The sequence below is a fragment of the Theropithecus gelada genome, chromosome 5 (genome assembly GCF_003255815.1).
Source record: "Theropithecus gelada isolate Dixy chromosome 5, Tgel_1.0, whole genome shotgun sequence".
Classification (NCBI taxonomy): Eukaryota; Metazoa; Chordata; class Mammalia; order Primates; family Cercopithecidae; genus Theropithecus; species Theropithecus gelada.
Genome location: NC_037672.1, coordinates 14,434,564 through 14,449,978, shown reverse-complemented (window position 1 = coordinate 14,449,978; position 15,415 = coordinate 14,434,564). Strand labels below are relative to the sequence as shown.

Sequence of the window (15,415 nt, the reverse complement as noted above, 5' to 3'; positions counted from 1 at the left end):
TGCCAAAAGGGTTGGGGACTGCTGCTCTAGAGTACATGAATTCTAGTCTTTCAGTAACTTCTTACAGATGTCTCAAAGTTGTAGAAATTTTATCTCTAAAATTGTCAACATTTATGTTGCCAAAATGTATTGGGGAATGAAAAATGTAAAGTGCACTTAAATTTCTTCAATTTAGGGCTATACTTCAAAGGAAGTTTTATAATGCAGTTCAATTTTTTGCAAAACCAGTACAACATGAGATCCAGAAGCAGAATTAATACCTGTGATAATATATGCTTGTTTCATATTACCTATCATCTATTTGAAAGATTATGCAGCATACATAGATTGTAAATTCCATGAGGGCACAGACTATGTTTATTTCACTTATAGCCAGAATTTAGTACAGCATCTGGTATGTGGTGACCAAGAAGTACATACTGAATAAATAATAATATGCCATGCCTTACAAAGCCCACAAATTAAGGAATATATCATTTCTAATTATACTATAGAATGTAATTTTGGTATTTTCATGAACAAAACCAAGAAGTTTTACAGTAATACTGGGAGAGTAAATCAGCATTAAGACACCTGAAGTGTTATTTTTAAATTTTGTGTGAGTAATTAATTTTTTGTTAACTTCTGAACTTTGGGAAAATTGAATCAGGAAGAAAAAATACTTCAAAATTTAGCTCATATTACTAAACAACAGCCAATTAGATTTTTATGGCTAATGAATGTTAGAATTTAAAATTATGCAAGCCAGTTAGCTAATATTTCATTAAGTCAGTTCAAGTTAGTAAATCTGTGAAGAAGAACTACTTACATCAGATGTGCTCCAGAGGTCACAGATACCACCAAATGAGACAGTGTCAGGCAAGAAGGGAATCAAGGACACGTATCGAGCCACCAGTTCCTGTATAATCAAAATGAGCTTTACAAAAATAATTTCTAATAAAAGAGAATGCTGCATTCCCTACCTCATTTCTTAAATCTCAGATATTACAAACATTTACATGTACAAAATGAAACTAATGCTCACTAAATGCTTACTAAATATTGTATTAATAGCATCTCCATCCTCACCAAACATCCTGTATGGAAGGTTATTGTTATTACCCGTCCTTTACAGATGAAGAAACTGTGTCCCTTTGACAAGTCTTTTTTTTTCCTTGCTTTCATTTGGCACTACTTTACTTTCTGATATAACAAAACTTTCTAGAATCATCTTGAATTTTCACTTGGCCCAGTCTTGAAAGCAGTCACTTCTCTAAGGAGCCCTGGTTGAGAGGATGATAGTACTTGGGAACCAAGACACGTGATTCCCAGTAGTAATTGGGAACCAAAACAGTGTGACGTTTCAATGCGTTTATACATTGTATAATGTTGAAATCAGGGTAATTGGCATATCCATCACTTTAAACATTTATCATTTCTTTGTGGTGATAATATTCAAAATCTTCTAGTTAGCTGGAAATACACTATACATTATTATAAACTATATTCATCATACTGTGTAATAGAACACCAGAACTCATTCTTCCTAACTGTAACTTCGTACCTGTTGAACATCTTCTCTCCATCCCCACTCCTGCCTTCCCTCTCCAGCCTCTAGTAAACACTATTCTACTCTCTACTTTGAGATAAACTTTTTTAGTTTCCACATATGCGTGAGATCATGTTGTGTCTGTCTTTCTGTGCGTGGCTTATTTCACTTAACACGCCCACCAGGTTCACCCATGTTGTCACAAATGACAGAATTTCATTCTGTTTTGTGGATGATTGGCATTCCATTGTGTATATATACCACATTTTCTTTGTTCATTCATCCATAGATGGGTACTTTGCTTGATTCAATATCTTGGCTATTGTGAATAGCACTGCAATACACGTGAGTGCAGATACCTCTTTGATATACTGATTTCATTTCCTTTTTTTTTTTTTTTGTTTTGAGACGGAGTCTTGCTCTGTCACCCAGGCTGGAGTGCAGTGGCCGGATCTCAGCTCACTGCAAGCTCCTCCTCTCGGGTACACGCCATTCTCCTGCCTCAGCCTCCCGAGTAGCTGAGACTACAGGCACCCGCCACTTCGCCCGGCTAGTTTTTTGTATTTTTTAGTAGAGACGGGGTTTCACCGTGTTCGCCAGGATGGTCTCGATCTCCTGACCTCGTGATCTGCCCGTCTTGGCCTCCCAAAGTGCTGGGATTACAGGCTTGAGCCACCGTGCCCGGCCTACTGATTTCATTTCCTTTGGATATATACCTAGTAATGGGATTGCCAGATCACATTGTAGTTCTGATTTTAATTTGTGAGGACCCTCTATACTATTTACCAGTATTGACTGTATTAATTTACATTCCTACCAACTGTGTATAAGAGTTCCTCTTTCTTCAGACCCTTGCCAGCATTTGTCATTTTTTGTCTTTCTGAAAAGAGCCATTTTAACTGGAGTGAGGTGGTATCTCATGGTTTTGATTTGCATTTCTCTGATGATTAGTGATGTTGAACAGTTTTTTCATATGTTTGTTGGACATTTGTACGTCTTCTTTTGAGAAATATCAATTCAGCTCTTTTGCTAATTTTTAAATCAAACTATTTGGGGTTTTCTGCTATTGAGTTGTCTCAGTTCCTTACATTTTCTAGATTTTAACACCTTGTTAGACACAGTTTGCAAATATTATCTCCTACAGGTTGTCTCTTGACTCTATTGATTGTTTCCTTTGCTGTGCAGAAGCTTTTTAGATTGATGTCATCTCATTTGTCTGTTTTTGCTTTTGTTGCCTGTGCTTTTGAGGTCTTATTAAAAAAAATCCTCCCCAAATTTCATGAAGTACTTCCCTTGTGTTGTCTTTTAATAGTTTCAGTTCTTACATTTAATTCATTAATCCTTTTAGAGTTGATTTTTGTATATGGTGAGAGATGGGGGCTTTCATTTTATTCTTCTGCCCATGGATATCATTTTTCCAGCACCATTTATTGACCAGACTGTCCTTTTTCTCAATGTGTGTTCTTGGTTCCTGAGTCAAAAATCAGTTGGCTGTAAATGCATGGATTTTTTTCTGGGTTTGCTATCCTCTTCCATTGGCCTATATGTGTTTTCAGACCAGTGCCATGCTGTTTTAGTTACTGCAGTAGTATATTTTGAAGTCAGGTAGTGTGATACTTCCAGTTCTTTGTTCTTTTAATCAAGGTTACATTGGCTATTTGGAATCTTTTGTTATTTCCGTATGAATTTTAAGATTTTTTTTTCTATTTCTGTGAAGAATGTCTTGGTATTTTGATAGTGCATTGAATCTGTAGATTGCTTTGGGTAATATGGATATATTAACAATATTAATTATTCCAATCCATGAACACAGGATATCTTTCCATTTATTTGTGCCTTCCTCAATTTCTTTCATCAGTGTTTGTAATTTTCTTTTTTTTTTTTTTTTTGAGACGGAGTCTCGCTCTTATCACCCAGGCTGGAGTGCAGTGGCACGATCCTGGCTCACTGCAAGGTCTGCCTCCCGGGTTCATGCCATTCTCCTGCCTCAGCCTCCTGAGTAGCTGGGACTACAGGCGCCCGCCACCACGCCCGGCTAATTTTTTGTATTTTTAGTAGAGACGGGGTTACACCGTGTTAGCCAGTGTGGTCTAGATCTCCTGACCTCGTGATCCACCCGTCTCGGCCTCCCAAAGTGCTGGGATTACAGGCACAAGCCACCACGCCCGGCCCAGTGTTTGTAATTTTCATTGCAGAGATCTTTCACCTCATTGGTTAAGTTTATCCCTAGGTATCTTATAAATTTTTGTAGCTATTGTATACGGGATTGCTTCTTGATTTTTTTAAGCTAGTTTATTATTGGTGTATAGAAGCACTACTAAATTTTTTTTCTATGTTGATTTTGTTTCCTGCAACTTTACTAAACTTATTTGTTAGTTCTGACAGTTTCTTGATGGGGTCTTTAGGGTTTTCTAAATTTATGATCATGTCACCTGCAAATGAGAACAACTTGACTTCCTCCTTTCCAATCTGGATGCCCTTTATTTATTTCTCTTGCCTAATTGCTCTAGCTACAGCTTTCAGTACTATGTTGAATAGAGTTGTAGAAAGTGGGCATCCTTGTCTTGTTCCAGATCTTAGAGGAAAACTTTTCAACTTTTCACTGTTCGATATGATGTTAGCTGTGGGTTTGTTATATATGAACTTTATTGTGTTGAAATATGTTCCTTCTATACACAATTTGTTGAGTTTTTATCATGAGGGATGTTGAATTCCATTGAATTCTTTTTCACCATCTGTTGAAATGATTAAGTGGTTTTTGTCCTTGATTCTGTAAATGTGATGCATCACACTTACTGATTTGCCTGTGTTGAACCATCCTTGCATCCCTGGGATGAGTCCCACTTGACCATGTTGCATGATTTTTAAAAATATATTATTGAATTTTGTTTGGCAGTATTTTGTTGAGGATTTTTAGAGCTATGTTTATCCTAGAATATAGGCCTATAGTTTTGTTATTGTTATACCTCTGGTTTTGGTATCAGGATAATGTTGCCCCATAAAATGACTTTAACAGAGTTCCCTCTTCTTTAATTTTTTTTAACATAGTTTGAGCAGAATTGATTTAGTCGTTATTTAAATATTTGGTGGAATTCAGCAGTGAAACCATCAGGTCCAAGACTTTTCTTTGATAGGAGACTTTTCATTACTGCTTCAATCTCATTACTTATTACTGTTCTGTTCAGGTATATTTCTTCGTGATTCAATCTTGTTAAGTTGTATATGTTCATGGATTTATTTGTTTCTTCCAAGTTTTATAATTTGGTGTGTAGTTGTTCAAATAAGTCTCTTATAATCATTTGCATTTCTGTGGTATCAGTTACAGTGTCTCATTTTTTATTTCTGATTTTATTTAACTCATCTCTCTTTTTTCTTATTCCAGCTAAAGGTTTGTTGATTTTGTTTATCTTTTCTAAAAATCAGCTCGTTGTTGCATTGATCTTTTGCATTTTTAAATCTTTATTTTGTTTATTTCTGCTCTTATTTTTATAATTTCTTCCCTTCTACTTAATTTGGGTTTAGATTCTCTGTGCTATATTCCAAATAATTTCTTTGCATGTGTATTCCAGTTCAATAATTCTCTCTGTGTTTAACTGTATGTAATTTACCTCTTATTTAACTGTATTCAATGTTTTGTTTAACCTGTTTAATTCCTAATTTTAACTATTATATCTTTTATTGTTATAAGTTTCATTTGGCACTTTAAAAAAATCTGCCTGTCAATTACAATGCTCTATTGTTTTTTAATTATACTTTAAATTCCCCAAATTTCTTAAACATATTAAACATGTCTATTTTATATTTTATATCCAATAATTCTCCTGTCTGAAGTTACTATGGCCTGATTTTTCAGTTTGTTGTTTTTGTGAATGAACTCTTACCTTCTTTATGGTGACTGACTTCTTCATTGACGATCTTTTATTGTATGTTCATGTTGCTTGGAATTTTTTTCTGTGGAATTTTTTTGAGGCTGAGTTAGAGGGGCATTCTTCTAGGAATATTTGTGGTATTTGTGTTTGCTTTTGACAGGGATCTAGGGGCATTACCAACAGGAAATACTTTCAACTAGATTTTCAGTTGAGGTTTTTTTGGGTTATACAGGTGGTATAAATTCCAGTCTCAAATGTGAGTAAATACAGAGTAGGGGTTAGAAAATTTTCTTTTTTTCTCTTCCATCCAAAGTCAAGACTGAGACAGGCAGGGTTTCTTCTGAATACAGGGCATTTCCTAGTTTATCCATTGATGGTATTATCCTGAAGAGTCCCAACTGTGCATTTGAGTCTCTAATTCAATCTTCCAGGTTGCTTTAGCCCCTTGCATTATCCCTGTCTTCCACAGTCTTGTGGCTCATTGAAACCCAGCTATAGTCATTAGGAATTATCAGATGACCTGAGAGCAAACATTGTTTCAAGCTTTCATCCTTGTAGAATCTTGCTTTCTTATTTCTTGTCTCTTATATTTTCCCTTTCACTTTAATTTCATTTCAGCTATGACTTATTAGATATTTTATTCATCACTCTTAAGTGTTCTCTACTGGGAGACGTTTTCTGTACATCTACTGTGCTAGGTAGAATAGAAGTCCCTATTATTGTTTTCTATAAAAATTGAGTAATATAAAAAGCAAATGAAATGTAGAACACCAAGTGGGGTTTTTTGATACATCTATATCTACAAAAAGATATATCATTACCTTGTTTCTAAATTACTATATTAGTGACTATTAGTAGCAATAACTTCCTATATTATCGACTCTCCAAAGGCAGTTATGGGTTATGGTATCCATGTAAAATTAGCCTGGTTAACATATGGCTTCTGATTCACACAAGTTTGTGATGGGTATGGTGCTCTGAAGCCAGAGAATGGTGCATACATATTTAATGGCCCAGTGTGGAAGTACTTTGGAATAATGGTCTAAATGCTGAAAATACTTAAATATTTGAAATAATTTTTGCTTAATTTGAACTCAGTGTATATATAGCATTAGGCATAATACTGGATAGTTATCTTAATACAGTTGAATGCGTATAACTTCTGAAGTCAAAGGTATCAGTTCAAATCGTAACAGAGTTATTGAGAATACACAATGAAAACATGTTTATGTAATACATTTTGGAAATGTAAAGTCCAACATATGGAAACATAGTGCCAGGGACACAGTAAGCACTCAATAATTTTTTGTTGAAACAGTGAACTTTATAAGGATTATTATCATCCCTGGTACCTTTAGACTTTTTTTTTTTTTGAGACAGAGTCTTGCTCTGTCGTCCAGGCTGGAGTGCAGTGACATGATTTTGGCTCACTGAAACCTCTGCCTCCCGAGTTCAAGCTATTTTTAGGCCTCAGCCTCCCAAGGAGCTGGGACTACAGGCATGCACCACCACACCAGGCTAATTTTTGTATTTCCAGTAGAGATGGGGTTTCGCCATGTTGGCCAGGCTGGTGTCAAACTCCTGGCCTCAAGTGATCTGCCTGCCTTGGCCTCCCAAAGTACTGGGATTATAGGCATGAGCCACTGCCCGGCTGCCTTCAGACTTTTCTAAAGGAAGAAAACCTCATGTTAATAAAAATGTTTTAATCATTACTTTTATCATTAATGATCTTGATACAGTTAATATCTTAAGCACTATGAAATATAGTAATTAAAATGGCAATATATTGAAATGTGAAAACAGTTTTAGCACAGCACTTACTGACTATGAAATACTTACTGCAGTTGCCTGTAGATTATTGGGGTAGACATTAAGGAGCTCCTGAGGAGGGTTTAAAGGTTTGAGATAACGTGTGATAAAAACAGTTTTTCCGCTTATATCAATTACTGTTGTAAGACACTGACGATTTGGAAACTTTAAGGCACATTCAGCTTGAAATTTCTCAGTTGCTTGAAGTAATTTCTCATCTTCCTGAGACTCAAACTTCAAAAAGAAAGACTTCATGGAGTTTATATATGATTACAAGAGAGAAAGTACATGTTCAGATTCCACAGTCAACATGCATGAAATGTATGGTTTGGGAATATGACTGACTCCTTACAAAGCTGTCATGTCCTGGTGTCCCTGCAGCTTTATTTAAATTAAATTTGTAGTTTGAAAATTAGACCGACTTATTAAATACTTAAAATATATTTGACAGGATTGAAAGAAAGTAGTCAACAGGTAAGCAATAATATGGAAACTACTACATTAATGAAATAATCTGTGAAAATTAAACTGTGATATACTAATTCTGATTGATGAGGCTAGAATCAGGCAATAGAGTTGCGTGTGTATTTTGATGGTGGTGCAGGCTAGGGGGCGGCCTCAGAAAATCTAACATCTCAAATGCAAATCTTAAGCAACTCACGTTAAATAGGCAGCAAATTTATGGATCTATATTGATGTGTTAAAATGTTTCAAGTCCATAAGCACTGTAATAACTAGTAGTAGTGGATCTGAGCAAACAATTCCCAGACTTTCTTTTTTTTTTTTTTTTTGAGACAGGGTCTTATTCTGTCACCTAGGTTGCAGTGCTGTGGCACAAATACAGCTTACTGTACCCTCAAACTCCTGGGCTCAAGTGATTCTCCCACTTTGGCCTCCTAAAGCAGTGGAATTACAGGTGTGAGCCACTACATCTAGCCACCAATTCCCAGACTTTTAAAAAGTAACTTAAAGCAGATAAAACAGAACGAATGTAAATTTCCTTTACCCACATATTGTCATTTCCCCTGCTAAAGCTGCTACTAACAAAAATAACATGAAAAGGAGTGGGTAAATATTTTAAAATGATTTTTTTGTATAAAAATATTTGCGTAGTTGGTTACATTTTAAGGGATTTCAGAACAAACTGAAAATTTTATTTTAAAAACTAATTTTTGGGCCTGGCACAGTGTCTCACACCTGTAATCCCAGCACTTTGAGAGGCCAACACAGGAGGATCACCTGAGCCCAGGAGTTTGAGACCAGCCTGGGCAACATAGTGGGACCCTGTCTCTATAAAACAAACAAACAAAAAAACGGTTAGCCAGGTGCAGTGATGCGTGCTTGTAGTTCCAGTTGCTTGGGAGGCGAAAGTAGGGGGCTCACTTGAGTCTGGGAGGCAGAGGTTCCAGTGAGCTGAGATTGAGCCATTGCACTCCACACTGGGCAACAGAGTGAGACTCTTAAAAAAAATAATGATTTTAAAATAGAATTTAGAGGCAGTGATTGAAAATGTTTTTGACATTGTAGTATATTTGTTTTCTCAGTCTTTCCCACAAAGTAAGATTCCTGACTTTTAAGAGATTTTGTTTTTTTATCTCCAGTGTGGAGAATACTACTTGGCACATAGTAAGTGTTTAAGAAATGAGTGAATGAATGAGGCAATGGAAAACACTTCATTACTTTTTATGACCTCAAATAGAATCTAGATTATCCCAATTGTTCTTGTCTGCCCCTTATATTGGGGCTGAACTGTGGCTTCTATTTCAAATTTGATTACTATACCCTAAGAAGTTGGAGTAGTGGTTGTAGGGGTTATTTAGGATGGAGACATCTCCAGAAGCCTCCTATATATTCTCATAAAATGTTCCTTGACATCTAAATCTTAACATCATCACAATCATAACTGCCTACTGCTGAGCATAGTGCCAAGACACAGTAGCTACCTAATAAAAGTTACAACGAATATATAACTAAGTGAAAGAGGTAAGCTCATACGGCTTTGGTGTAGGTGTATCACAGATTTCTAATGTAGAATGGTCAATCCAGAAGTAATTGTAATTGTGGAAAAATGGAGAATTATAAAACAAGAATGATGTGCAAAAAAGCACACAGTTGAATTCATCCCTATTCCTCTAAACTATTTCATTTACTCATTCATCCAAGTTTTGAAAAATGTTTGTTGGGAGTCTGAAAAATTCCAGCACTCTGGATAAATGAGTATGAGAGAATCCTCCAAAAGAACTTTTAGTCTACAGGGGAACATTAATAAGCAATCAGGGACTTGAGACCTACAGTGCTGTGGGAGCATTTAAGAGAGGCAGCTATAGGCACTGTCCAAAAGAACAACAACAATCTTGAATCAGTACTGATTATTGGTCTTCCAAGTTAAAAAAAAAAAGTGTGTCTAAAGCTTTTTCTGCCACTTTGATTGGAATGTTCTGTTGAGTCACTTGCCTCTATAAGCAGTGCTTCTTGAGGCCTGTGTTTGAATATTCCTTATGTACACCTAGCATACACATAGTAAGCATTTAGTCTTTAATACTTGTCCAGGTCACCAAGATGCCATTTTATGGTGTGAAACAGGAATTTAAAGATTAGTAGTATGCTCTGTTAGTGATCTAAGAAGTGCCAAGAACAAGTTAAATACTGAAACAATTTGGGTCATTTATGATGAAACAAATTAAGGTGGAGTTGACTATTCAGTTTGATTCAACAGAAAATTTGAAAGGTTCTTGACTGGTTCAATTCTTTGACCTCTAATGTAAACATGTAAAAAAAACCGAATGGGTTTATGTTGCCTTTGAAAAGCTACACTGGCCAGGCGCAGTGGCTCACACCTATAATCTCAGCACTTTGGGAGGCTGACGCCAGAGGATCACTTGAGCCCAGGAGTTTGAGAGCAGCCTGAGCAACAAAATGAGACCTCAACTCTACAAATAAATAAATAAATAAATAAATAAAATTAGCTGTGCCTGGTGGCACATGCCTGCAGTCCCAGTACTTGGGAGGCTGAGGTAGGAGCATCGCTTGGGCTGAAGAGGTCGAGGCTGCAGCAAGCCGTGATTGTGCCACTGCACTCCAGCTGGGTAACAGAGCAAGACCCTCTCTCAAAAACAAAAAACAAGAACAAAAAAGAAAAGCTGTACTGAGACAGCCCCAACCCACCAGAAATAACTTCCCGAGATATACTGTAAGAAGCAACTTGTGGATTTTACAGATTTGCAAAGAGTGGAGCTAGCTCCCAGTATGCAGGTGACATTCAGACTCATGACTTCTTAGATTCAAAGCTAATAATCTTTCTCGTAAAATGAAATGGGTCAAAAGACAAGGCAGGACATTCCTCATAGAGCTGGAGACATCTGTAATTCAATGCCCAGGCATTACAGATACATGAGGACACACCACCTGTCCTTCAGGTGGCAGTAGACAGAAGCAGCTAATTAAAGCCTAATAACTATTGACCAATGAACAGTAAAACAAAATAGTACCTTCTTAAGCATGTTACTCATCTATCAGAGGCAAGAAAGAAAGAAAGAAAAAGAAACAAGAGGCAGGCTTTATTAACAGAAATAATCTTTTTTTAAAAAACGATTTTTAACCAAGATCATGTAAGTGATATTAAAATAAGAGTTTCAGGAGTTTCCACAATGAGATACCATCTCACACCAGTTAGAATGGCAATCATTAAAAAGTCAGGAAACAACAGGTGCTGGAGAGGATGTGGAGAAATAGGAACACTTTTACACTGTTGGTGGGACGGAAACTAGTTCAACCATTGTGGAAAACAGTGTGGCGATTCCTCAAGGATCTAGAACTAGAAACACCATTTGACCCAGCCATCCCATTACTGGGTATATACCCAAAGGATTATAAATCATGCTGCTATAAAGACACATGCACACGTATGTTTATTGCAGCACTATTCACAATAGCAAAGACTTGGAATCAAACCAAATGTCCATCAGTGACAGACTGGATTAAGAAAATGTGGCACATATACACCATGGAATACTATGCAGCCATAAAAAAGGATGAGTTTATGTCCTTTGTAGGTACATGGATGCAGCTGGAAACCATCATTCTCAGCAAACTATCGCAAGAACAGAAAAATCCAAACACCTCATGTTCTCACTCATAGGTAGGAATTGAACAATGAGATCACTTGGACACTGGAAGGGGAACATCACATACCGGGGCCTATTGTGGGGAGGAAGGAGTGGGGAGGGATAGCATTAGGAGATATACCTAATGTAAATGACGAGTTAATGGGTGCAGCACACCAACATGGCACATGTATACATATGTAACAAACCTGTACGTTGTGCACATGTACCCTAGAACTTAAAGTATAATAATAAAAAGAACAACAAAACAAAAAAAGAGTTTCAGGAGTTTCTACCCATCTTTAAAAATTTTCCATTAGTAGATATGTTTAAAATATCCTGTGAAATGGTTCCATATAGCATGGTGGTAGAGGAGAGACTCTAATCTGCTAATCCGGGAAGTATTGCTGTAAGTGGAAAAACAATTCCAGATTGTGGACCCTATAATTTTAGGATGAGAACTTCTCTCTCCTGAATCGTCTGCAAGTGAAACACTGAGTGGTGTTTTTTGCCACTGCGTGTTTTGGACATAAGGGTTTTGTCAATCAACATGCCTTCCTTATCAAACAGCCACAAAAAGTCTGCCTTCCACAGGGGTTTTCTAAGCCCTCATTTTAGAGGTCTAACAGTGCAAAGGCAGAATCTGACTGCCATTTAACAGCTTTAGGGAAGGAAGGTTGCAGGACTTGAGGACTGTGGTTCAGAGCCCTGGAGGCCTCTTAAAAGTCCTGCAGTAAGAAGTCAGGGCCCGTGAGGGATGCCTAGTGTGGAGGAGTCTTGGGCTTTCATCCTTTCTGCCAGGATAGACTGCTTTCACATGTTTTAGAAACACACCCCCAAGGTGGGGTCCTAGCTGACTGCCTGTTCCTCAGTTATATATACATAGAAATAGCAAAATCATCTTTTGTCTAGAAGTATTTTTGTGTGTATACATGTTTGTTGGTGTTCATTTGAATTTATATTATACATGAAGACAAACATTCAGAATATATTTTTCCCTTTCTAAAAATATTTTGAAATGCATATATCTAGAGAAGTACTGTTTTACTGACAAAATATACAATTAATTTAAATTTCCGTGCATTGCAGATGGGAGATAGTGATAATATTTTTCTCTGGGAACCAAAGTGTAATACTGGAAGAAAAGGAGTATGTTTATTTTTTTCCATCTCTGTCTAAATCTTAATTATAATGGATAGACTAGAGTAAGCACAATGATCTGTGCACTATAGGTTAGTAGTTAACAACTTAGGCTTACACGTGAATGTAAGCTTGGAGGAATTTTTATCTCCTTTTCTAGCCTACTGTACCCCCAGTGCCTAAGAAATGTCTGTCACATAGAAGATGTGCAGTAAATATATGCTGAATATATACAGTTTAGAGTCAGACAGACTTGTGTTACCTCTGCCTATGTCACCCTGCATAAATCGAACCTTATTTTCCTCTTCTATAAGTTGGAAACCCCTTGTCCAAGACACCTATGCGTATTCAGGTGAGAACATGTATCCAAAGTTTGACGTAGTGCTGAGGACAGTAAGGATTCAGTACATTATGGTGGTTGTTGTAGATGTTATTACTGTATTTGTTTACATATGAATAAGAGGTCACCATCAATATATTCTCCCAGATCCAATGAGGGCAGTATATAAATGCTGTACAGGTATGTTAGAAGAAGACATTTATTTCTTAACGCATTTATGCCTGAAGTTGCAATTTTTTTGAATTTTTGCAGTCAGACCTTGGCAATGACCTTGAGAGGTAGGCTATAAATAACTCCCACATGCTTAGTGTTCCAGTAATGGAAGACTAGGCATAAATGGGTTTAATGAAGGTTCGGGGACAGTTGCTAACCAGTGAAAGTTCTGGAAACTCTTTTCTAGAGCTGTTTAAAAGCATACTTGTACATATGTTTATTTGTTTCATGAAATGAATTGAGGTGACTCATGAAGGTCATCTAGTCTTGTGATCCTGTGAATTGATTCAATGCATACCATAGCCAAGGATGTAAGATCAGACATGGAAATGTATTCTTGCCAATACTTGTCAAATAAAAGAGCAATCTGATTTTCTAGTTCGTGATATTTTATTTTCTTCACATTGAGAACAGTCTTCTAGAAGTAGAGCATGTTTATATTTGTCTTGCTTTGACTGAAAGTCTTAAGTTTTAGGCAAAGCAAGACAAATATAAACATATTGCTGATTGACCCAATTACTGGTTCAGTGAAAGTACAGACCCACATATCTATTTTCTTACCACCATTCTGTCTAAACTGAAAGAATAATAAATGGAGATTGAAGTAAGGAAACCTCTGTTTGTAGACTACAGTCAAAGTTCATAAAAGCATAGCCTAGCAAGCACTTCTTGCATTTTATCAAGATAGACATGGGTTTCCAAATTGTAAGCAGTTACCTTTTCTCGAATGGACTCTCCGGGAACCAGCTGGGGCTCAATGGTAATAAAGAGGGTAATGTAGGAGCCTTCACTTAAGCTTCGGACAGAATCAAAACCCCGCTCAAGAATCATATTTCGCTCCTTATTGTAGCCCAGAAGAACTGGGGGAATATCTATTTTAAATGTTCCATCAATCTGTGAAGAAAATATGACTTGGTAAACATCCTGATGCTCTTTCCAACAGAAGTTCAGAGGCAAGTATCAGCTCCTCATTGTCTAATAAATTGAATCAAAACTGCTCAGACTGGCATTCAAAGCCACTCCCATCTTTCTGACCTCATCTCTCTAAGCACTCACCAGAAAGGGCTCTGTACGTCATTGCCTTCTTTTCATTGTTTAGCAGAGGGCGTACTGAATATATAATTTGCTTCAGTTCAAATCTTGGTTTAAATGCAGTTTTGGGTTCAAAACTTGGTTTACAGATGAGGAATCTGAGGCTTCCTCATTAGTAAAAAGAGACAATAATGGTATCTACTTTGTGGGGTTGTTATGAGTAGTGAGTGAATAGATATAAAACACTATGAAAAACGTCCAGCATACGGTAAGCAATCAGTAAATATTGGCTACTGGCCATTCCCCATTTCTAGAATGCTCAGCTTCCCATCTCCATTTTTCAGAATTTTAATTATTTTCCAAAGCTGAGATCAAATGTTATCTAAGGATACAGGAAAACAAGAGTATAAAAACTATGGCAGGCCAGGCACAGTGGCTCACGCTGGATATCCCAGCACTTTGGGAGACTGAGGCAGGTGGAGTACTTGAGGTCACAAGTTTGAGACAAGCCTGGCTAACATGGTGAAACTCCATCTTTACCAAAAATACAAAAATTAGCCAGGTGTGGTGGCACACGCCTGTGGTCCCAGCTACTTGGGAGGCTGAGGCAGAGCAATCGCTTGAACCTGGTAGGCAGAGGTTGCAATGAGCTGAGATGGCGCTACTGCACTCCATCCTGGACGACAGAACCAGACTCTGTCTCAAAAACAAAAAAAACTATGGCATGGAAGGTACAGCTGAAATAACCGAGCTTGTTTATTCTGTAAAATAGATTACACAGGAGGGAATGTGTGCCATTTTTGAAGATTTGAAGTATAAGGATTTAAGACAGGGCTTCTCAGCTTGGGCACTGTGGTGGTTAAGTGTCAACTTGATTGGACTGAAGGATATAAAGTATTGTTCCTGGGTGTGCTGCCAAAGGAGATTAACATTTGAGTCAGTGGACTGGGAGAGGCAGACCCACCCTCAATCAGCACCATCTAATCAGCTGCCAGCATGGCTAGGAGAAGTGTAGGCAGAAGAACATGGAAGGATTAGACTGGCTAAGCCTTCCCGCCTTCATCTGTCTCCCATGCTGGATGCTTCCTGCCCTCAAACAGACTCCATGTTCTTCAGTTTTTGGACTCTTGGACTTACACCAGTAGTTTGCCAGGGGCTCTAGGGCCTTCAGCTACAGACTGAAGGCTGCACTGTCAGCTTCCCTACTTTTGAGGTTTTGGGACTCGGACTGGCTTCCTTGCTCCTTAGCTTGCAGATGGCTTATTGTGGGACTTCACCTTGTGACTGTGTGAGTCAATTCTCCTAATAAACTCCCTTTCATATATATATCTATCCTATTAGTCCTGTTCCTTTAGAGAACCCTAATACAGGCACTACAGGT

General features: G+C 37.4%; 1 protein-coding gene across 3 annotated transcripts in view; it reads right to left on the bottom strand.

Annotated features, from left to right (window-relative positions):
* The window catches only part of CC2D2A (coiled-coil and C2 domain containing 2A), a 136,389-nt gene that overhangs the window by 14,498 nt on the left and 106,476 nt on the right, over positions 1-15,415 (bottom strand). The window contains exons 30-33 of one of the 3 annotated variants that reach the window (XM_025384649.1): positions 13,720-13,896; positions 10,695-10,715; positions 7,237-7,440; positions 809-898 (exon numbers count right to left, since the gene is read on the bottom strand). In XM_025384649.1, coding sequence (XP_025240434.1) covers positions 809-898; positions 7,237-7,440; positions 10,695-10,715; positions 13,720-13,896 — 492 coding nt within the window. The remainder of the gene's footprint in view (positions 1-808; positions 899-7,236; positions 7,441-10,694; positions 10,716-13,719; positions 13,897-15,415) is intronic. The other 2 variants (XM_025384650.1, XM_025384651.1) reach the window with 2 other exon arrangements.